Source organism: Camelus dromedarius, chromosome 7, assembly GCF_036321535.1.
Source record: "Camelus dromedarius isolate mCamDro1 chromosome 7, mCamDro1.pat, whole genome shotgun sequence".
In the NCBI taxonomy this organism is placed as follows: domain Eukaryota; kingdom Metazoa; phylum Chordata; class Mammalia; order Artiodactyla; family Camelidae; genus Camelus; species Camelus dromedarius.
The window spans coordinates 36,643,693-36,667,407 of NC_087442.1; the positions used below are offsets into that span (position 1 = coordinate 36,643,693).

At 41.0% G+C, this 23,715-nt stretch overlaps 1 protein-coding gene across 3 annotated transcripts in view; it reads left to right on the forward strand.

Annotated features, from left to right (window-relative positions):
- Positions 1–18,851, forward strand: part of MATCAP2 (microtubule associated tyrosine carboxypeptidase 2) — a 53,045-nt gene extending 34,194 nt beyond the window's left edge. For 2 of the 3 annotated variants that reach the window (XM_031455183.2, XM_031455182.2), the window contains 4 exons: positions 9,597–9,729; positions 10,249–10,554; positions 12,175–12,272; positions 16,232–18,851. In XM_031455183.2, coding sequence (XP_031311043.1) covers positions 9,597–9,729; positions 10,249–10,554; positions 12,175–12,272; positions 16,232–16,393 — 699 coding nt within the window. In that variant the 3' untranslated portion in view covers positions 16,394–18,851. Of the gene's footprint in view, positions 1–8,754; positions 8,899–9,596; positions 9,730–10,248; positions 10,555–12,174; positions 12,273–16,231 lie in introns of all 3 variants that reach the window. The other variant, XM_010988085.3, reaches the window with a different exon arrangement.
- Positions 18,852–23,715: the final 4,864 nt, after the last annotated feature.

Genomic DNA, 23,715 nt, shown 5'->3' on the forward strand with positions numbered 1-23,715 from the left:
CTCATATCGTATTAGTGTACCTATTGTGTATAGTTTTTCACTGAGTGAAAACTGCAGTTGAGAAGGAAATAGGTTTTTAGCACATTACTGCTGAAGTGGCTCGTGATTGATGGGTCAGATTTCCAAACTGCTAAATGGCCAACAGAATCAGTAAGTAAACCCAAAGTAGATCATTTACAGAATGTTAAGATTCTTTAGAAAGTTTGTTATATCATCAAGACAATGCTGTAAGTTTTATATAGAGATTTTTCATTTTCTGAGTTAGTGGTTTAAATGTTACATTGTACATTTGATTACTGTTCCCTTTTTAAGTAACAGCTTTATTGAGATTTTACTCACATGCAGTATAGTTCACCCATCCAAAGTGTACAGTTAAATGATTTTCAATATATTTAGAAATATTCTGCAGTCACTACCACTATCAAATTTGAGAACATTTCATCACCCCCGAAAGGAAACCCTGTGCCCATTAGAAGTGACTCACCATTTCCCACCAACCTCTCCACCCCGACCCTAGACAACCATCAGTCTACTTTCTCTCTCTATGGAGTTGCCTATTCTGGACATCTCCTATAAATGGAGTCATGTAATATGTGGTCCATTGTGACCAGTTTATTTTATTTAGTATGTTTTCAAGATTAATCCATATTGTAGCATGTATCAGTACTTTTTATTGTTGAATAGTATTCCATGTATGTATATATTACTTTTTATTCATCCACTCGTCAATTGATAGATATTTGGGATGGTTCCACCTTTTAGCTATAATGAACAATGCTGATAGGAACATTTGTATACAAGTTTTTGTGTGGACACATGTTTTCAGTTATCTTGGGTATATACCTAGTAGTGGAGCATATGGTAGTTAGTCATACGGCAGTAAATCATACAGTAGTGGGTCATATGGGAACTCTATGTTTAACCTTTTGAGGAAGACTGTTTTCCAAAGTGACTGCATCACTTCACATTCCTACCAGCAGTATATGAGTTCTAGTTTCTCCACATCTTTGTCAACTCTTTTTTTTTCGGTCAACTCTTGTTTTTATAGTCTTCCTAGTGGTGGGTATGAAGTGGAATCTCGTGGTTTTAATTTGCATTTCTCTGATGGCTAGTGATATTGAGCATCTTTTCATATGTTTATTGGCCATTTGTATATATTCTTTGAGAACTGTTAGATCTTTTGCCCACTTTAAAACTGGATTATTTGTGTTTTTATTGTTAAGTTGTAGAGGTTCTATATAGATTCTAGATATAAATTGCTTTTCAGATATGAAATTTGTGAACATTTTCTCCCATTCTGTGGGTTGTCTTTTCAACTTTCTTGATGGCCTCCTTTGAAGCACAAAAGTTTTTAATCTGGGTGAAGTCCAGCTTACCTATTTTATTATTTTGTACTCTTGATCATATCTAAGAAAGCACTGCCTAATCCAAGGTCATGAAAATTTTTGCCTATGCTTTCTTCTAAGAATTTTATAGCTTTAGCTGTTACATTTAGGTCTTTGATCCCTTTGGAGTTAATTTTTGTATATGATATGAGATAGGGATCCAGTTTTATTTTTATTTGTACCCAATTGTCCCAGAGCCATTTGTTGAAAAGGATATGATTACTCTTCTTGTTTTAATAGAGGAGAATAAGAGTGCTTCAAAATCATGAAATGGCAGGTCTGTAACATTATGAAGAACATTGATGTTCTGTTTTGTGTAGCATTTTAAATGACATCCAGATCTGGAGAGAGCTAAGACCATTTCCTTCATGCTGAACTATTGCTCATTTTGCATTTATTTCCTCTTCGCTTTAGGTTTGAATTCTCTGAAAATCAATTAATTTTGATGCCTGTAAGATATGCAGAGCTTTAAAGTGTCATCCTCTTACAAAGAGGAAGGATTTGGAAATGGTTGATTTGTGAGGAGAGATAATATATTGAATCATAATTTAGCAAAACATGTAATTTTTGGTTTACTATTTTTAAAAAGGCAAAAATATGTTCGGATTGTTTCAACCCATTTTTAGCAAGAACTATTGTCCTACCTGGTAACTGTTCTTAGGGAACTCAAAAGTCGATCTTATTATACTATTTTCTAACATAGTTGTGGAGGAGGTGGCCAAGTAACAAGATGGAAAAGTGCAAAGTCCGATTCATGGAGACTAGGGAACCAAGACCTGGACAATAAGGATAGGTGTGTCTAAGATGTTCTGGTTCCAGGAGTTTTAAAACTGATTAGTGAAACTATGTTATGTCAATTTGCTTGCTGTTTATATTACTACCCTTAGAGTTGGAAGGAAGCAGATAATCTATTTGATGTCAATGGATAAATCAGGACTAGAGTTCCACATGGATGAGGGAAGTGGCTGCTTGCTCCATGAGTAGACCTCAAGAATGTAAGCCATACCCACTCTGTCCAGCAGCAATCTGCTCTGCCCAAAAATCTACCATAGAAAACATTTGAATTTTTAAGAAATTCTCATGTTTCCTTTTTAAATTCTCTGGGGAAGGGATATCAATGACTGACTGGCAAATGGGAGAAGGTAACTAGAAAAGAAAGTAGAGGGCACTTAAACATTATATTTCCCAGTTATAGAAGAGATATGTTTTATGCAGAAACTTGTGAAAAGTATGAAGCAGAGAATAATTCTAATTCCACCACCCCCAGGTAATCACTGTTAACATTTAGTATGTTTTCCTTGTCCCATGCCAAATGTTCACGATTGAGTTAGCCTACTTTGTCTACATGTCTGTATTTTCTCATGTCATTGAAAGCTGTCAGCATTTCTTTTTTGTCAGCATTATTTTCACTGACTATATACATTTTATGTAATGGGTGTATAGTAAGTAGATTAAGTTAAATCTTTAAGTTGTTGCTGTTGTGTTTTTAAATTCATAGAAATGTTTTGTTAGTAGTCCTCTTGAGGGGACTTCTTGCCCAGATTTGATTGGAAGGAGGCTAGTCGCTAAGCTGTGCAGTGGAGGCATCTTCTATGATAGGCCTGCCCTGCACTAGAGTCAGGGGAGGACCACAGCTGGCCCAGTTATATAAGGATTGTTTGTTCCTTCCTCTCAGCCATCAATAAATATACTGAAGGGAAAGAGAGGCCCTAAGAATGGGAGAGAGATGACAAAGAATCAAATCACCGATTATGCCTTCCTCTCTCAGTCAAGGTTCTTTAGGCCTTAGGCCAGGCCCCACCTAGGGGAGGGGAAAGAGCTTTATTTGGATATGTGATTTATGTTTTAAATTGGATTAAATTGATTTGAAGTAGATTTTTTTTTCCTTTTAATACTTGAAAGTTATTGGAAGCTAAAGAAACTGGTTGAGTTATATTTGAGGACAGGAAAGGGATATTCTGGATGGCATATTGAAAGTGATGGTTGGGGAAAAATAATTGAGCTCCTTCTTGTTTGAATCACCTACCAAGTACTATTAGGAGATGTCGTTTTCTGATTAACTTAAATGGTGATATTAATGGAGAAGAGATATTTGACATGAAATTTGTTGCCCCTTAAAAGTATTAAACATGTATCATGCCACTCCCTTCTGGCCTGTAGAGTTTCTGCTGAAAAATCAGCTAATAACCTTATGGGAGTTCCCTTGTATGTTATTTGTTGCTTTTCTCTTGCTAATTTTAATATTTTCTCTTTATCTTCAATTGTTGTCAATTTGACGACTATGTGCCTTGGTGTGTTCCTCTTTGGGTTGATTCTTTGTGGTATTCTCTGTGCTTCCAGGACTTGGGAATCCTTTCCAAGATTGGGGAAGTTTTTGGTTATTATCTCTCCAAAAAATTTCTCAGGTCCTTTCTCTCTCTCTCTTCTCTTTCTGGGACTCCTATAATGCGAATATTAGAGCACTTCATGTTGTCCCAGAGTTCTCTTAAACTATCCTCGTTCCTTTTTATTATTTTTTCTTTTTTCTATTCTGAAGTAGTGATTTCCACTAATCTGTCTTCTGCTCTGTTCTTCTGCCTCATTTAGTCTGTTCTTGGTTCCTTCTAGTGTATTGTTCATTACAGTGATTTTATTCTTCAATTCTGTTTGGGTATTCTTTATATTTTCCAGCCCTTTGCTAAAAATTTCACTCTGTGCATCTATACTCCTCTTGAGTTCTCGGAACATCTTGGCCATCATTACTTTTAAACTGTTTCTCAGATAAAGGGGGAAACTTACAACCAAGAATACTGTATCCAGCAAGGCTCTCGTTCAGAATTGATGGAGAAACCAAAAGCTTCACAGATAAACAAAAGCTAAAAGATTTCAGTACCACCAAACCAACTTTACAACAAATGTTAAAGGACCTTCTTTAGTCATCAAACCATGAGAGAAGAGAAAAAAAAGAAGAAAGAGAAAAAAAAAAAAAGAGACCTATAGAAGATTGCTTTGGCTTTTTGGGGTCTTTTGTGGTTCCTTATACATTTTGGAATTGTTTGTTCTAGTTCTGTGAGGAATGTCGTGAGTATTTTGATTGGGGTTACTTTGGATCTGTGGATTGCTTTGGGTAGTGTGGCCATTTTGATAGTGTTGATTCTTCCAATCCAAGAGCACAAGAAATCTTTCCATTTCTTTGTGTCATTTTGGTTTTCAGAGTATAAGTAACAACCTTAGTTAAGTTTATTTCTAGCTATTTTGTTGTTTTTGATGTAATGGAAATGTCTCTGCCAGTTACAAAATTCTGGTTTTTGAAGTGAAAAAGTGAGTGAAGGGCTGCAAATGGCAAAATATCCTTCTTTTTTATGAGTGAGTTGTATTCTATTATATATATACATATATATACACATATGTGTGTGTGTGTATACACTGCATCTCCATTATCTGTTCATCTGTTGATGTGCACTTTGGATGCTTCCATATCTTGGCAATTATAATGTTGCTGTTAATAGCAGGGTGTATGTATCTTTTTGAGTTAATTCTTATTTTGTGGTTGGCTTTATTCTTTTGATAACTATGTAAGTTTCAAAAGCTAAAGGTCTAAATGTTCTTAGAAACAATGAACAGTACATATATGTAAATTAAAAAATATATGTGCAGTAAAAAAAAAAAAACGATCTGTGAAGCCATGAAAGACATAGAAGAAACTTAAAAGACATACTACTAAATAAAAGAAGCTAGTCTGGAAAGGCTACAAACTGTAAGATTCCAACCAAATGACATTCTGGAAAAGGCACAGCTACAGAAACAATAAAAACATCGTAGTTTGCAGGGGTTTGGGGAGAGGGAGGGAGGGAGGAATGAGTAGATGGAGCACAAGGGATTTTTAGGACAGTGAAATGATTCTGTATGATACTATAGTGGTAGCTACACGTCATTGATGCACTTGTCAAAACCCATAGAATGTGCAACATCAAGAGTGAACCCTAATGTAAACTATGGACTTTGGTCGACAATAATGTGCTCACGTTGGTTCATCAGTTGTACCAAATATACCACACTGATGAGGGATGTTGAAGGTAGGGGAGTATATATGTGTGCATGGGGAGGGCTTTGTGGGAACTGTGTATTTTCTGCTCAGTTCTGCTATAAACCTGAAACTGCTCTAAAAAATAAAGTCTATTAAAGTAAAATAAAATAAGTATTAACCATGTGGAGGTATGTGAAAGCTTGATCCTCAAAGTTGTATGGATATTGATTCTCTGAACTCTAGGGGGAAACAGTGAACTCTCTTTTATTCCTTTAAAAAAATAAACTTTTGTGGGGAGATGTGGGTCAAAGGGTAAAAACTTGCAGTTATAAACTGAGTAAGTTCAGAGTATCTAATGTACAGCATGCTGATTGTAGATAATACTGTATTGTATATTTGAAATTTACTAAGATCTTACATGTTCCCACATTTAAAAAATGGTAACTCTGTGAGGTGATAGGTTTGTAAATTAACTTGATTGTAGTAACCATTCCACAATGTATATATACATATATTAAGTCATCATATTGTACACCTTAAAAAAATATATCATGTCATACAACCTAAGTATATACAATTTTTAATTTGTCAATAATACCTCAATAAAGCTGGGAAAAATGACTTTTTCGTTTACATATTGTAAAGAACTTTAAAACTTCTATAAAGTAGAAATAATTAAACATCAGTGCAAGACATCACCCCTTCCCAAACAGGAACATCATATCACATAGCTTTTGGGTGTATCCTTCTAGACTTCCTTGTGTCCTAAATTGCTTATTGCCTTTTCCTTTTTCTAAAATTGAGGGCATACTTGTAATATTTTTGTGGCTTGCAAGAGGTTGCATAAGGAAGTAGAAATTGTAACATAAAAATATTTACTGATGAAGTAACCATTCCACATTCATGACTGGTCTCTTAAACCTTGAATTTATTTACCTATCCTACCACTGTCTATGTCTATGCTGAGGTCTACTATAATGCAGATGGATTGGGAAATCAGTGAAGGATACTGGAGATCTGTGTAGTCGCTGACAAATCTATGTTTGAGTTGAAAAATTAATAAAGAAAAATCAAGAGATGCCAATAGGATAGGCACTTCAGTTTTGAACATGATATAATATAATATAATTGAACACAATATATTTGGGAGCATCCATGTAGCTCCCACGTAGGGTTGCTACCAAGATGGCGCCATGTAAGCCATTGAAGGAAATGATATGCTATTGTATATCATAGTGATGGAAAAATTACACCCCCCCAAAAAAAAACATTATTTTTATCCATTCTTTCATGTATCTAAGAATTAGTTCATAGGCATAAAGATTGCCTCGAAATTGTTAAACTGCCAAAGTAAGATTTTTTTAAATCTCATACTCATAGGGTACCTTTTTCGGAATAAATTTCCAATCAAATCTTTGTTCCCTATTATGAATATGAGTGCTTATTAGCTTTCTACTAAGTACCATTTATTGATAACAAGGAACACCTGTATATAAGTTTTCCTTACTTTTATAGACTGTTTTATATCTGCTATAATTAAATAGTAACCAAATAACCACATTTTCCTACTGAGTAAGCATATGCTAGAAAAGCTAATTTTATCTGAAATTAAGCTCATACTTTTAAAAACCTATAAGCACAAGTTATAATAAGAAATTTCTTTAACTTTTTTTAGATCTAAATATAGGTCCAATATAAAAGGTACCACTTCTCTCTTCTGGAATTAAGGCAAAATTTCTCACATTCTTCTTACTCTGACATATAGATGACTAGTGACCATCAGACTAGTATATGCAAATACCTTTGCTAATCTGCTAAAATGGATTTTTAATTATGTGCTAATTTGTTCTTTTAATTAGCCTAGTTGTATAAATACATTAGCCCTTGGGGTATTTGTCCTGTGTTCCCATTCTCTGAGATCCCTCTCATTTTCTACTGTGCAAAGAAATCAGCTGAGGATCTTGTTAAAATGCTGATTCTGATTCTGTACGCGTGGAGAGTGGAGGCAGGCAAAATCCCGCATTTGAAACCAGCTTCCAAAGCAGTGCCAATGCTGCTGGCCTTTGGACCACTTTGAATAGCAAAGCTTTCAATAACAGCTTTAGGAAATGAAGCCAGGCAAGCCTGTTGAAGCCATTTCTTGTTATGATAACTTTATGGTATATGCCAGTTTATCAGTAGTACATACTTTTCCAGTGGGGATATATGTTTACTTATAACTTACGTGTGAGCGTTGCTGTAGTTTTTGCGTTGGGCATGTCAGCTACAGTGGTGGTACTTACAAAGAATGATAACACACTGATGATGATGATGGTGATGACGTACTGGTTGACACATACTGACTACTTATGTCTGACACTGTGCTTTACAGAGGTTGACTGAATTTTCTGAACAAAACCGTGAAGTAGACATTATGTTGTTATCGTCATTTACTAATGAGGAGGCTTAGTAACAAGCTTAGTGACTTGCCCAGGGCCACACAATCAGAAGGTGGCAGAGCCAGGACATTCACTCAGGTAGCCTGACTTCAGAGCTTGTACTTTTAATCCTTGTATTAGCCTGACAACAGCTGGAAACTGTAGATTTAATATAACATGTATCTGAATTTTCTAGCTTCTGTCACCATTCATATAAGATATATTTGAATTTTCTAGCTTCTTTCCGAAACAACCTTTGAAGAGCATTCTCCCTAAGTTTTCCTTTTTTGTGGCTTTCCCATAGATACTGATGATCTGTGATTTGGTACCAGTTTTCTTCATCTTCTTTTCTGTAGATTTGTGCTTAGAGAAAAAGATCTCAACTTTCATGTTCTTTTGGTGTGAAAATTTATGAAGAATGCAAAGTAGATAGTACCTACCCTGAATGAAAGGTGAAAGTTTTTAGTAATGTTGAAACTGTGTTTCCTGCCAGAGTAGCCCAGGAAAACTTCAGGTTTTATAGGATCATCACAGAAGAATCAGCCTTTTTTTTTTTCTTTATCCAAATGGTAATTATATTCTAGTGATTAGTCTGGGGACATACCTTCTGGGTTCTCCTGCACAATCACCAAATGGTCTTAGAGAAGCTGAGGAGCCCCCTTGTCTTAGCTTCTCAGCCCATCAGCTGTTGACAGTATGCAGCGCGTGAGCTGCTGTATCCTTCAGTGTGTTAAGGAGAAACAAGTACATATAAAGGTGTGTGTAAAAATTTGTGAAACCAGTGAAAGTTGTTTAGGATTAGAAAAATGTGGTACCTTAGCTGCAGTTTAATTTGGAAATCAATTAACACAGAATAGATCATGATAAATAAGAATATAAGTAGCTCATTACTTATCTCAGAGTAATAGGAGGCTGTTTACTTTCATTATCTCTGTTTCTTTCACAGTCCATCAATATTATGGAACTGACGTTACAAAAGTATGGAAGTTATGAAAGATTTGAACAGGCCACTGGTGGTAGCCTGCTATCTAAAACTCGAATCTGGAGTCATGTTAGGAAGTACATGATGAAAGAAGGCTGCATGGGTGAGGTATGAATCATGAGTGAACACGACAAGTTGACTGGGCATTTTAACTCTCAGTCAGTGCCAAGTCAGTGCCACATGTGTTTTTTTCCTGCAGGTTTTGTTTTCTCAACGCTATTTTACTCATTAAACTAGTCACCCAGATTTCTTACTAAGTATAAGTCTAAGTTTCTATTGCACTGAATTGTCATGTTGAGTCGTTTTGGTCTGTTTTTCTTTTCTTGCTACATTTTTGTACAGCTTGTGGGATTATGTGAATTGGTTTCTGAATATTATTACTGAAGAGATTTTCTACAGTGGCTTCTCTTATTAGTGGCCAGTTCCTAGGGTTCAGTCTCAAAATAAGCCTTGACCCAGCAGTGAACAGGACTCTGGCTCCTGCACCTTCCTTCACATCATTCTGGCCAGGGGTCTGTATTTGAGAGCACAGCAGAGGCATGACTTCAGTTCTCTGTGTCTCCTTCAGCACAGCCGTCTACTTCTCTTTCAATCCAGTAAAGGTTCTTGTGTTCCCAAAGGGTCAAAATTGGAAAGGTCTAAAGTGACTGGCCCTGCATTTCATCTTCTTGGTTTCTGGGAGATTCAAGGTGGTATAAACAAACAAAAAAGGTATTAATTTATAGGTCCTTTGTTTTCTGTGAAAGCTCCCCCCCCACCGCCCTCTACATTTTGTGTATACATGTATTTTTCCTCTTGCTCCTTAGATTGTAGTTCATCTCACTGAGGACCTGCTTTCCCGAGCTTCCATGACAGTAGTCAATGGATGTCCAACGCTGACCATCAATGTTTCCACTGCACGTGAGCATTGGCTGGAGGGAATGCTGAGGCATGAAATAGGTATGGGCAACCCTTCTCCACTTGCTCATTTGTAATAGCAGAAACATTTCAAGGACGTGTTCTTTTATAATGGGTTTTTTTCTTATTAGTATTTGGCAAAAAGTAATTAAATTGTTAGGATTCACTTGAACTAAACCTAAGTTACTGATGTCTCATTCAAATTAGAGTTTTTAGGATACTGTGTAGCTGTATTAAGCTTAGAGAGTCATTTAACTCCTGTGGATTTCAGCTTCCCCACCTTTAACTGAGGGAAGTGAATTAAGTGATCTTTGAGATTCTTTTCAAATACCAAATCTATAGTTCCTCACTGTAAAAAATTGTTATAAAAGTTAAACCTCTTCTAATGAGACATGTAATTCTTCAGACCAAAGGGCATTAGGGTCAGTTTATTTCCTATTTTGTTTTGTTTTGTAGGTAGACATCAAGTTGGTTTTAGAACTGTCGGAGACTGTTTTTTGGGATTAGAGTTAAAATAAGAATGGCATTTCTTGTTTTTCATGTGCCTTTTCTTTTCCATAGGCACACATTATTTTCGAGGTATTAACAACCTTCAGCAGCCATGGAACAGTTGGACTGGCCGTAAAAAACATGAGCTAAAGCCAAACAATCCCACAGAGGAAGGACTGGCAAGTATTCACAGTGTCCTGTTTAGGAAAGACCCCTTCTTGTGGAGGGCTGCCCTCCTCTACTACACTGTTTATCAGGCCAGCCAAATGTCTTTTTGTGAACTCTTCAGAGATATTGGGAAGTTTGTCAAGGACCCCAACACAAGATGGGATTATTGTGTTCGAGCCAAGAGGGGATGGACTGATACTTCCCAGCCAGGTAGGTGTCTCTTGACTTAACAAGTTTTCTGATTTATTGGGTAATTATCTTTGACTTTGGTTACATCCTAATCTGCCCATTAGAGAATTCACTCACCAGTGAAAAATTAAACCTTTGTTACTTGAGGTCAATGCTAGTTTTCCCAAGCCGTATTTTGTTGGCATTGTTTTTCCCATCTCATTTTGAAAAATTTCAAACCTACAGAATTAGAGAAAGTAATGATGGAATGAACATTTATATACTTTTCCTCTGGATTCACAATTGTTAACATTTTGTCAATTTTGCTTTCTCGCTCTGACTTTAAAAACAGCTTTGAGATACATCATTCACATGACATAAATTTACTCATTTAAAATGTACAGTTTAGTGGTTTTTAGAATCCATTGTGTTGTGCAGCCATCACCTCTAATTTCAGAAAATTTCATCATCCCAAAAAGAAACTTATACTCATTAGCAGTCAGTCCCTGTTCTCTCTCCCCATTGCCCCCAGTGGTAAGTAACCGTCCGTCTACTTTTACTAGTTTTGCCTGGTTGGGACATTGCATATAAATGGAATCATGTAATAGGTGATGCTTTGTGGCTGGCTTCTTTCGCTCAGCATAATGTTTTAAGTTCATTCATATTATAGCATGTTTCAGTATTTCAGTCCTTTTTACTGGTGAATAATATTCTAGTGCATGGATATGACACCTTTTATGTATCCACTCACCAGTTAATGGGCATTTGGGTTGTTTACACTTTTTGGCTATTATGAATAAGGCTGCTGGGAGCATTTGTGCACAAGTATATGTTTGTAAGTCTCTTGGGTATATACTTAGGGGTGGAGTTTTTAGGTTATATGGTAACTCTGTTCAACGTTTTGAGGAACCGCCACTATTTCCAAGGTGACTGCACCATCTGACATTCTCCTGGGGTACCGGCTTAGGATCCCAGGGTGTCTCAGAGCTGGTGTTGGCCTAGCTGGTGGTCAGGGCTGGGGACCAGGGAGTCCGAGAGCTGGTACCAGCTGCTGGTGGCTGGGTTGTGTCCTGGCTCAGCACGCTGAGGTTGTCTGCTGTGAATTGGGCTGTATGCAGCTAGTTGCCTCGTCTGACGTAACCCAGTACTGGTGCCAACAGGCTGGTCAGTTGGAGCTGGGTCTCAAGGAAGATAAGCTAGAGGGAGGATTCCAGAATGGTGCTTGGCAGCCCCAGTCTGAACATGGTGCCTTGTGCAGGCACCACATGTCTATATTCCAGGGTCAGCTCCATCTGCCTCCTGCCTCTTCAGGAGACTCTCCAAGATCATCAGGGAGGTCTGACCCAAGCTCCTGTCAGATGACTACTTCTGCTCTGGGTCCCAGAACATGTGAGATTTTTTTGTGCACCCTTTAAGAATGGAGTCTCTATTTTCCACGGTCCTCTGGGTCTCCCCAGAGCAAGTCCCACTCACTTTCAAAGCCAGATGTTCTGGGGTCTTGTCTTCCCAGTGCAGGACCACTGTAAGAGTTGTGTGTTTTGAATTACTAGCATTTCTTTAGGAAAAGTGCTATTTTAATTACTAGGAATGTAGATCCAGGGAGAAGGACTTTTTAAAGGGATGACTTCATAGGCTGCAATTACCGTATTCTGGTTCCTCCAGGGTGTTTCAGTAAAGACCAAGTATACTTGGATGGTATCCTGCAAATCCTCCGCTATAGAGAGACCATTGACTTTCATCTGCTGACTGCCCTGGGGAAGGTGAGTGAAACTAATGACACGAGGCCCCAGGCCAAGCTTTCAGCTGATTTCATGATTCGAGAAGACTCAAGTCGGGAAACTGTTTTTACTTTGTTGTTGGGGTAATTTTCCTTTATGTGATAACAGGGGCAGAAAACCGGTTGTTTCACAGAACTAAATTATAGTATTTCCTTGTGGATCCTAAGAGATAATAAAGAAGGCAATAGAAAATTTGGGAATATATTATTTATTTTTATATACATATATTTTTAAGTGTTTTATTTTTGGGGGCAAACAGCATACAAACTTTAATGAACGTTAATCACAACATTTCCCAGTGAATATCATATTTGACAACAGGAGAACAGAGGGCGTAATGGCAGGAGGGCATCTCATGCAGTCATCAGAACACTGCGCAATAAATACTGTATTTCATGAGAAACATGCTTGCAGTAGGCCCCTTCTCCCCCTTCTCCCCCTTCTCCCCCTTCTCCCCCTTCTCCCCCTTCTCCCCCTTCTCCCCCTTCTCCCCCTTCTCCCCCTTCTCCCCCTTCTCCCCCTTCTCCCCCTTCTCCCCCTTCTCCCCCTTCTCCCCCTTCTCCCCCTTCTCCCCCTTCTCCCCCTTCTCCCCCTTCTCCCCCTTCTCCCCCTTCTCCCCCTTCTCCCCCTTCTCCCCCTTCTCCCCCTTCTCCCCCTTCTCCCCCTTCTCCCCCTTCTCCCCCTTCTCCCCCTTCTCCCCCTTCTCCCCCTTCTCCCCCTTCTCCCCCTTCTCCCCCTTCTCCCCCTTCTCCCCCTTCTCCCCCTTCTCCCCCTTCTCCCCCTTCTCCCCACAAGGAGACACAGGCTACCCGGAGAAAAGGCGCACACCCCAGCGCGCCCCGTGACTCCCCCTGAGCAGCCCCAAGCCCTGACTCCCCTACGACCCCATACGCTCCCCCTTCTCCCCCTTCTCCCCCTTCTCCCCCTTCTCCCCCTTCTCCCCCTTCTCCCCCTTCTCCCCCTTCTCCCCCTTCTCCCCCTTCTCCCCCTTCTCCCCCTTCTCCCCCTTCTCCCCCTTCTCCCCCTTCTCCCCCTTCTCCCCCTTCTCCCCCTTCTCCCCCTTCTCCCCCTTCTCCCCCTTCTCCCCCTTCTCCCCCTTCTCCCCCTTCTCCCCCTTCTCCCCCTTCTCCCCCTTCTCCCCCTTCTCCCCCTTCTCCCCCTTCTCCCCCTTCTCCCCCTTCTCCCCCTTCTCCCCCTTCTCCCCCTTCTCCCCCTTCTCCCCCTTCTCCCCCTTCTCCCCCTTCTCCCCCTTCTCCCCCTTCTCCCCCTTCTCCCCCTTCTCCCCCTTCTCCCCCTTCTCCCCCTTCTCCCCCTTCTCCCCCTTCTCCCCCTTCTCCCCCTTCTCCCCCTTCTCCCCCTTCTCCCCCTTCTCCCCCTTCTCCCCCTTCTCCCCCTTCTCCCCCTTCTCCCCCTTCTCCCCCTTCTCCCCCTTCTCCCCCTTCTCCCCCTTCTCCCCCTTCTCCCCCTTCTCCCCCTTCTCCCCCTTCTCCCCCTTCTCCCCCTTCTCCCCCTTCTCCCCCTTCTCCCCCTTCTCCCCCTTCTCCCCCTTCTCCCCCTTCTCCCCCTTCTCCCCCTTCTCCCCCTTCTCCCCCTTCTCCCCCTTCTCCCCCTTCTCCCCCTTCTCCCCCTTCTCCCCCTTCTCCCCCTTCTCCCCCTTCTCCCCCTTCTCCCCCTTCTCCCCCTTCTCCCCCTTCTCCCCCTTCTCCCCCTTCTCCCCCTTCTCCCCCTTCTCCCCCTTCTCCCCCTTCTCCCCCTTCTCCCCCTTCTCCCCCTTCTCCCCCTTCTCCCCCTTCTCCCCCTTCTCCCCCTTCTCCCCCTTCTCCCCCTTCTCCCCCTTCTCCCCCTTCTCCCCCTTCTCCCCCTTCTCCCCCTTCTCCCCCTTCTCCCCCTTCTCCCCCTTCTCCCCCTTCTCCCCCTTCTCCCCCTTCTCCCCCTTCTCCCCCTTCTCCCCCTTCTCCCCCTTCTCCCCCTTCTCCCCCTTCTCCCCCTTCTCCCCCTTCTCCCCCTTCTCCCCCTTCTCCCCCTTCTCCCCCTTCTCCCCCTTCTCCCCCTTCTCCCCCTTCTCCCCCTTCTCCCCCTTCTCCCCCTTCTCCCCCTTCTCCCCCTTCTCCCCCTTCTCCCCCTTCTCCCCCTTCTCCCCCTTCTCCCCCTTCTCCCCCTTCTCCCCCTTCTCCCCCTTCTCCCCCTTCTCCCCCTTCTCCCCCTTCTCCCCCTTCTCCCCCTTCTCCCCCTTCTCCCCCTTCTCCCCCTTCTCCCCCTTCTCCCCCTTCTCCCCCTTCTCCCCCTTCTCCCCCTTCTCCCCCTTCTCCCCCTTCTCCCCCTTCTCCCCCTTCTCCCCCTTCTCCCCCTTCTCCCCCTTCTCCCCCTTCTCCCCCTTCTCCCCCTTCTCCCCCTTCTCCCCCTTCTCCCCCTTCTCCCCCTTCTCCCCCTTCTCCCCCTTCTCCCCCTTCTCCCCCTTCTCCCCCTTCTCCCCCTTCTCCCCCTTCTCCCCCTTCTCCCCCTTCTCCCCCTTCTCCCCCTTCTCCCCCTTCTCCCCCTTCTCCCCCTTCTCCCCCTTCTCCCCCTTCTCCCCCTTCTCCCCCTTCTCCCCCTTCTCCCCCTTCTCCCCCTTCTCCCCCTTCTCCCCCTTCTCCCCCTTCTCCCCCTTCTCCCCCTTCTCCCCCTTCTCCCCCTTCTCCCCCTTCTCCCCCTTCTCCCCCTTCTCCCCCTTCTCCCCCTTCTCCCCCTTCTCCCCCTTCTCCCCCTTCTCCCCCTTCTCCCCCTTCTCCCCCTTCTCCCCCTTCTCCCCCTTCTCCCCCTTCTCCCCCTTCTCCCCCTTCTCCCCCTTCTCCCCCTTCTCCCCCTTCTCCCCCTTCTCCCCCTTCTCCCCCTTCTCCCCCTTCTCCCCCTTCTCCCCCTTCTCCCCCTTCTCCCCCTTCTCCCCCTTCTCCCCCTTCTCCCCCTTCTCCCCCTTCTCCCCCTTCTCCCCCTTCTCCCCCTTCTCCCCCTTCTCCCCCTTCTCCCCCTTCTCCCCCTTCTCCCCCTTCTCCCCCTTCTCCCCCTTCTCCCCCTTCTCCCCCTTCTCCCCCTTCTCCCCCTTCTCCCCCTTCTCCCCCTTCTCCCCCTTCTCCCCCTTCTCCCCCTTCTCCCCCTTCTCCCCCTTCTCCCCCTTCTCCCCCTTCTCCCCCTTCTCCCCCTTCTCCCCCTTCTCCCCCTTCTCCCCCTTCTCCCCCTTCTCCCCCTTCTCCCCCTTCTCCCCCTTCTCCCCCTTCTCCCCCTTCTCCCCCTTCTCCCCCTTCTCCCCCTTCTCCCCCTTCTCCCCCTTCTCCCCCTTCTCCCCCTTCTCCCCCTTCTCCCCCTTCTCCCCCTTCTCCCCCTTCTCCCCCTTCTCCCCCTTCTCCCCCTTCTCCCCCTTCTCCCCCTTCTCCCCCTTCTCCCCCTTCTCCCCCTTCTCCCCCTTCTCCCCCCATAGCAAAAGAAAAATCTTTGAATTTTATTACATTTTCACTCCCTTTTTTTTTTTTAGTGTTATTATGGACTTACTGCTTTTTATTTCATTCTTTCAGTTGCTGTGCTTATGTTTTTTAAAACATGTCTACTTGTTTCCCGGCAAACTAAGATGTGTAAACTGAACGTTGTTTACATAAACTGTTTGTATATACAATATATATTGTTTATGAACATTTATATTGTTTGCTTATATCATTGTTTGCTAGACCAACTGTATAGGTCCAAGATGGAGTGTTGAATGAAATAATGACTTTTCATTTTTGAAATATGGTCATGGTATAAGCAGGCAGATAAGTACTTTGACAGAGTAAGTTTTGCTGATTTCCAGGTATTGGAGTAATTTGAAAACCAGTCCACATACTGAGGTTTCAATTACAACCAAAGGGAGAAATTGATCTTCAAAACGTAACTGGTAGTTACATTTAAAAAGTAACCCACCTTCCTTTTTTCAGGTCTCTTATGAAGACGTGGATCGCTTAAAAGGATTGGCAGTTACTGAAAATATGAGAGTCCCTCACTTTTTGCAGGACCATGGTCGATACATGGAACACTTAGAGAAGATCATGGAAGTGAATGAACTGACCGACAGGGAACTGAGAGATCTTATATATTAACTAGCATTCTTGCAAACTTAGCAAAGCTGTACCTCCATGTCTATTAGCAGTTAGGTGCAGTTAGCACCAGCAGATTTATAAAAGAAGAATGACTGTTTACATGGGTTTTCTGAAGAATGATCTGCAGTATTCAGCTGAATACTGAGGTTACGAACAAACCTTATACTCTTTCCCTAAAATGTTTCTTTGGCTGCAGAGGAGGTTACTCATATCTTCATCTGAATCTCAGAGTCAGATGAAAATACTGCTGATGAGTGTTTTTGACGAATATTGAGGAATATTGGTCAAACTGAGTGATAAGCTTCTGCCTGAGCAGTAAGCACTGGTCTCAGTGCCCCTGCCTGAGCACCAAGACCAGCTCTGACTAGAGATGGAATTCCACTGTTGCTCAAACTCCAAGGTTCTATTTTATTTAATAAATAAAGGTAATTGTTCTCCTTTGAAAAATTAGTTTGTGTTATGCCCCCAAAAGCTATATTTAAGATTTATTATTTCTCTTATATGTTAAGTACTGTTAAAGGGAGGGGAAAAGCAATTTGTAAAGTTTTTCCTAGTTTTTTATTTTATACGTTGTTTCACCTAATCAGTTTACAGGAACTAAGTAGAGAATTCCCTTCTTTAGTCCAGTTATCCTTTCACTCGTACCCCTTCAAAGTTTTAACTAAGTTTTTGGGTCTTTCCTCCCTATTCCTTTATACAAATGTTAAGTACAAGTTTCAGAGAAGTTTTTCTACATAAATTAAAATAACTGGGGAAAAGAAAACCTACTTACCTTCTTATTAACAAACAACAAGCAGGGGATGATTCGTGCAGGAACTGGTGTTGACTGGGTGGCATGCACAGGAAACTTGACTGTGCTCTGAGAAACAGTCTCAGGCATTGCCATTTGATCAGCCAGCCTTGTGATATTGGCTCACAGTGTTTTTACAAAATCTTCATCAAGCCAATAATAACATTTTTTGAACTTCAGAAATGTGAATTCTGCTTTGCTACATTTCTGGCTAAAAGCTTATACACCCAGCTTTATAATTTATCAGTTTCAATATATACTTGGGCATGTATACCTGGGATCAAGTAGTTTTTCAAACAACTTATTTTAATGATCAGAAAGAATACCGATGTTAACACCCCATTCAAAATTGCTGCTGTAATTTCCACCCAAAGTCTGAGAGTTTATCTTTACCTCAATTCAGGCTTCAATATGGTGCTAACGCTGATGGATGCGTACTGCAAAGCCGAGTTCACGTTCATACTAGGGAATGATTTTGGAAACTCTTACAGACTAGACTGTGATTTTTCTCTTTCACATACCTAGAAAGGCTTGCCTCAGAGAAGACTGATACACTTCAACAAACAGGATATACTCTAACTGGCACCTGATGGTTCATGCACAGCTGTGCATTGTGCCTTTGGCAATAGCAGGTCAGGCCCTTTGCAGCAGGGAAGGTGCCCACACCTGTGCCATGCTGGCTGGCGTGTGGCCTGCATGTCTCTGCAGAGCTAGGGGCACAGTGCCAGACACTGGAAAACCATTCTTGTTCCCTCACCATTATTTCCTTGTAGCAGAGTCATCCAGCTTCAGCTTCGTGTAGTGTTTTCTGACTTCACCTTTAAACTTATCAAAGGTAATTGTGAAAACGGTGTCTTATTAGCTAGTATTGAAATACAAACAGAAATGGCAATATTTATGTCCTGTGACTTAAGCCCAAAATGCTTATAAACAACATTTATAGGCAGTGACACTGCTCATCTTATGTTATGGTTTAAATAGAAAGGAAACTCACAGCAGCCTTAATTTCCTGTGGGTAGGATTATCTGCACTGCTTCTAGTCCCTGAATTTTCAAATGGATAGATATTCTCTATGTGATATGAAAAAAGGAAAAGTTTTCTTGCCTTACTGCTTTGGTATAAAGACAAAAAGCATGAGCACTATCCATACAAAAAAAAAATGACCTTAAGTCACATTGATCAAGGTATTCCTAAAGTTCGCAATGTACCAAAAATAGTTGAAGCCTAGCAGAAATACTTAAAGAGCTCTAAGTTTTAAAATTTGAGGTTGAAGATTTAATTAATGTTTATTCTCTTTCTTGAAATAGTATGAAGGTCAGTTTTGTTCCCCAAAATGAAAATTTTAAATAGAAAATCATAACAGCAGTGCTTAGGAAAATAGTTGAAGATCGTATTAGTTTTAATTATAATCGTTAATTGCTGTAGGGCATTGATGATTGGGATTTCATGCATTTTGTTCACTGTAATTCTAACGTACAGTTGTATCACATACAAATTTTGATAAACTGGTAGGTTTTCACACCAGACAGATTCAAAGTAAAATTGTTTGCAAACATAAATCCATCGTCTTCATTTCTTTATATTTTCACCTTTGTAAAAGTGTTTACAGTTTGTTATCATTTGTTTTATATATCTGAGCATTTTGTGTCTAGCTGTAACAGAAATAAAGAGCCCTGAGGTTCTCAAATGAAGTATATGGATATATATGCATGCAAAATTCTGTTTTGCGAAAACAATATTTTTATTGTGGTGCTTCTGGTTTTTTATTGTGGTTATTATTGAAAAGATGATGTTTGTCTTTTAGCATTCTTATTTATAGGAGAGAGAAATATTCAATTTGCCACACTCTACCTTTCCCCTAATTAATTCGGCTTATATTCTCAAGTGGCATAGGGAAAATTCTGTCTTAATTTACTACCCTGTTTATTGAGTAAAGACTCATGCAGAACCTTTTGAGGACCAGGATCTGTGCTGAGTGTCAGAGGTCCTCTGATGAGGAAGACAACTGTGAGGAAGAGTGGCACAGACCCAGGTTACAGCACTGCCAGTCCCACACCCAGGAAGTGTCACCAAAAGATTGTAAACCACAGTAAATGGACCTGCTCATGTATTTGAAGCACAGAGAGAAAGATCACTTGCAAAGTAGTGAATGTTCACAATATTTTTCTTTACTATTTTTTGCAGAGCTTAGGTTCGGAACCTGAGCAGCTTTAGCCCAGGGGAAGGAATAGACCAGGAACACAGCTGCTTGGGTCGTCAGAGGCCTGGAGGAAACCATTGAGGCTGTGTCAGCAAGTGCCCAAAGGAGTCAACACTTTATCTTTAATTAATTGTCTTGGTCTTTGAATTCAAACCTTTATGGCACTTGTGAAAGCCTTGTTATCTGGCTATGATTTCATTCATTTTTGTTCACTCTGATTCCAATGGCTGAAAGAATTAGTATCTTGAAACTAATGCCACGATGTGAAATACCAACATTTGTTCGCTAGCTTTAAGAATATGTGGAATTTCAGGTACTCAGAGTGAAAAGCATATGCAGAGGAAGCAACAGGGCGACCATCTGCAAGCCAGAGAGATGCCTAGAACAGATCCTCTCCTTTAGGCCCTCAGGAAAAAAATCAAACTTGCCAACACCTTGATCTTGAACTTCTAGCCTTCAGAACTGAAAAGAATTGTACCTAAAGAAAGAGGGCAAAGCAAAGAGAGAGCAGAAATCTGATCACTGAGAAGAGACTACTGAATACTCATTTCGCCCCAGCCATCCATTTATCCTCAAAGACAACCAACTTCAGAAGTAACATCAACATGGCTGAATAAGCCATCCCTCATTTGTGTCCCCCACCCCCAACAATTTGGCATCCACTTACAGACAAAAATGCCTTTGTGGGAGCTTTGTGAGCCAACACCATGTACCAAGCAATCTGGTAGGAATCTCGTCCACCTGGGCATTGGGTAATAGACATACAGACCTAGGTCCCTGCTTGGACCCTGCAGTGGTCTGTGAACCAGCTCCAGTCCCACTCAGCTACAGTCTGGAAACCCCTGGAAAGTTTTATCTTAGTCACCGTGGACAAGAGGGCTTTTGTGAAAGTCTGGGTTTCCAGTGGAGAGTTTTCAGCATGCCGTTGAAGCAATAAAATTTAATGAGTTTAGATGCTTTGAAGAGGAGCAGTTTGATTTTACCCTCATCACCCCTCCCCTAAGGTGGCACAGTTCAGTGTCAAGAGAGACCTCAACCTATGATTTCTCCTGGAGGGGAAGGAAAGACTGAGTACCAATATTTTTCAACTATATTGGATGCTGCCAAAGAGACCCCTTTTTCTCATCCAGACTACTGAATCATGAGCTGCATGACCAGAGGGTGGAAGTTGCTAGAACAGCAGCAGACAGAACCTTTGGAGGGCATTGAAGGGTCACAGAGCCTACTGTCATGGTCCCTTCAAGAAGCTAGCCCCACACCGCTGGGGACACTACTGGTAGATCTCCTGACTGGCCCATGGAACCAGCAATGCCTCACCTACACAACCCCCCCCACCACCCTGTGGCTGGCTCCTCTATGTGCTCCTGACAGCATCGAGAGCAAGCTTTGGCAGCTGGCTAGTGAGCATTGCAAACAAAGCCAGCCTGAATCTACAGGACAGGGAGAGACCACAGCGTAAGCTTTAGCCCCACTTTTTGGGAGGTGGAAGGGAGGGTGTCGGCACCCAGCCTTCTGCATTGCCAAAGCAAGAGAAGGCATACCACAAGACAGCAAGAAGTGTGGAGCAGGCTTATTCATAACCGACCTGAGAAAGCCTCAGAATCTCTAGCAGGGCTTACTAAAATTACTTCTGAAGCAGTAAACACTAGAGGAGGTGACTGCTACTTCAGATACAAAGACAACAAAGCAAAACTTCAAGGAAATATGACCAAAGGATTATGATAATCTTCTAGTAAATGATCCCAAAGACATGGAGAGCTGTGATTACCTGATAAAGAATTTAAATAGGTGTTTTTAACATGTTGATCGCCCACTGTGAATTGGGTGCCCCTGTGGAAACCCAACTGTCACCCAGATTTGGATGACCTGGCGATCAACAGAAACTCCGTGAGCTATAGGAATACAAAAGACAATTTGATGAAATCAGGAAAATACATGAACAAAATGAGCAGTTTAACAGAGATATTAAGGACCAGAAATTCTGAAGTAGAAAAATAAAATGAGGTGAAGAATATAATAGGGTTCATATCAGAACTGATCACACAGAATAAAGAATCTACGAGGTAGAAGATGGGAACTTTGAGATTATTCAGTCAGGAAAACAAAAAAGAATGATGAAAGCCTATAAGATCTTTTGATTGTATCCCATAGGAACAATGTGCAAAGTATTAGCATTCCAGAGGGAGAAAGGGGCAGAAAGCTTATTTAAAGAAATAATGGCTGAGAAATTCCCAAATCTGAGGACAAATTTGGATATCCAAGTTCATCTATCATTCAAAGAGATCTTCTTCAAAACATGCTGTAATAAAACTATTAGAAATCAAAGACAAAGAATCTTAAAAGCAGCAAGAGAAAAGAAGTTTGTAAATTACAGGGGAACCCCTATACTGTAACTAGCAGACTCCTCAGCAGAAACTTTACAGGCCAGGAGAGAGCGGAATGGTAGTTTCAAAGTGCTGAGAGAAAACGGCCAACCAAGAATATTCTGCCTGACAAAGCTGTCCATTAGAAATGAAGGAGAGAGAATTTCCCACACAAACAAAAGCTGAGGGAGTCCATCAGCACTAGATTTGCCTTCCAAGAAATGTTTCCAGGCACAATCCTCAAAGGGTATTTTTGGTAAGTTGATTATAGAGTTCTATTAGAAAATACACGAAAATGTTAAAAGCATATATATCGTTAACCCCACAATTGCACAATATTTACACACATTCATCACATATACATTGTACACCTGTGCAAATACATATGTATAAGGAAATTCACTGCAGTATTGCAGTAAAAATAGAGTAGAAACAACCTTAAAATTCATTAGCAAGGACTAGTTAGATGACATTTATAAAACTAGCCTATTTAAAAATAAAGTAGACCTGTAATTATTGATGCAGATTCTACATCACTGTAGATTTTGGTTGTAAGGTATGCAACTAAGTGGAAATAGCAATATATGGAGATTTATATAACAATAATCTAGCTTTCTGAAAAAGGATGGATGAGAATATATATTTGTTTGCCTGTGTATGCACAAATTGGTAAGTTATACAGGAAACTGAAAAGAGCAGTTGTCTTTGGTTGGGAAGAATTGGCAGGGATGGGAGTCATGGGTGGGAAGGAGACTTTATGCCATTTTATTTTTTCATGTGAAATTTAAAAATTTTCAAAATGCAATGATTAAGAGTAAACCTAGAATTCTAACACTCACACTGATTAAAATAAACATGGACTCAAAAAGGCAAGAAAATTTTAAAGACAGTATATGTATATGGCAGAGAAAATTCAAATAAAAAGGAAAACTGGGAAATACACAAATACGTGAAAATTAAACAACACGCTCCTGAACAACCAATGAGTCAGAAAAGAAATCAAAAGGAAATTTTTTAAAAAAAATCTTGAAACAAAAATGGAAACACAACATTACCAAAACCATTCATGGCGTGCAGCAAAAAAGTTTTATGAGGTAAGTTTATAGTGATAAACATTAATAAAAAAGAAATCTCAAATGAATAAGCTAGCTTTAGATCTCAAAGAAGTAGAAAAAAATAGACTCAGCCCAAAGTTAATAGAAGGAAAGAAATAACAAATAGAGCAGAAGTAGAGACCAGAAAAGCAATACAAAAGATCAACAAAAGAGCTGGGTTTTTTTTTTTTTAAGATAAAATTGATAAACCTTAAGCTAAACTAAGAGAAGACTCAAACTCAGACATGAAAACGACGTTACAACTGGTACCACAGAAATACAAAGGATCATGAGACTACCATGAACAATTATATATACACCAACAAATTGGATAACCTAAAAGAAATGGGTTAATTCCTAGAAACATACAACCTACCAAAACTAATAAGGAAGAAATGGAGCCTCTAACAAACCAATAATGAGTTAGACTGAATCAGTAATTGAAACTCTTAACAAAAATTCTAGGACCAGATGGTTTCCCTGGAGATTTCTACCAAACAGTTAAAGAAAAATTAATGCCACTCCTCAAATTCTTCCATAAAATTGAAGAGGGAATCTTCCTAAACTCATTTGAGGCCAGCATTACAGAGAAAACTACAGGCCACTTCTGTGATGAATATAAACGCAAAAGTTCTCAAAAAATATTAGCAAACCAATTTAATGACACATTAAAAAAATCATACACCATGAATAAGTGGGATTTATCCCAGGAATGCAAGGATGATTTAATATCCACAAATCAATCAATGTGATATACCACATTAATAAATTGAAGAATGGAAATCATATGGTCATCTCAATAGATGCAGAGAAAGCTTTTGACAAAATCTAACATCCCTTCATGAAAAAAACTCTCAACTACAGGGTATAGAAGA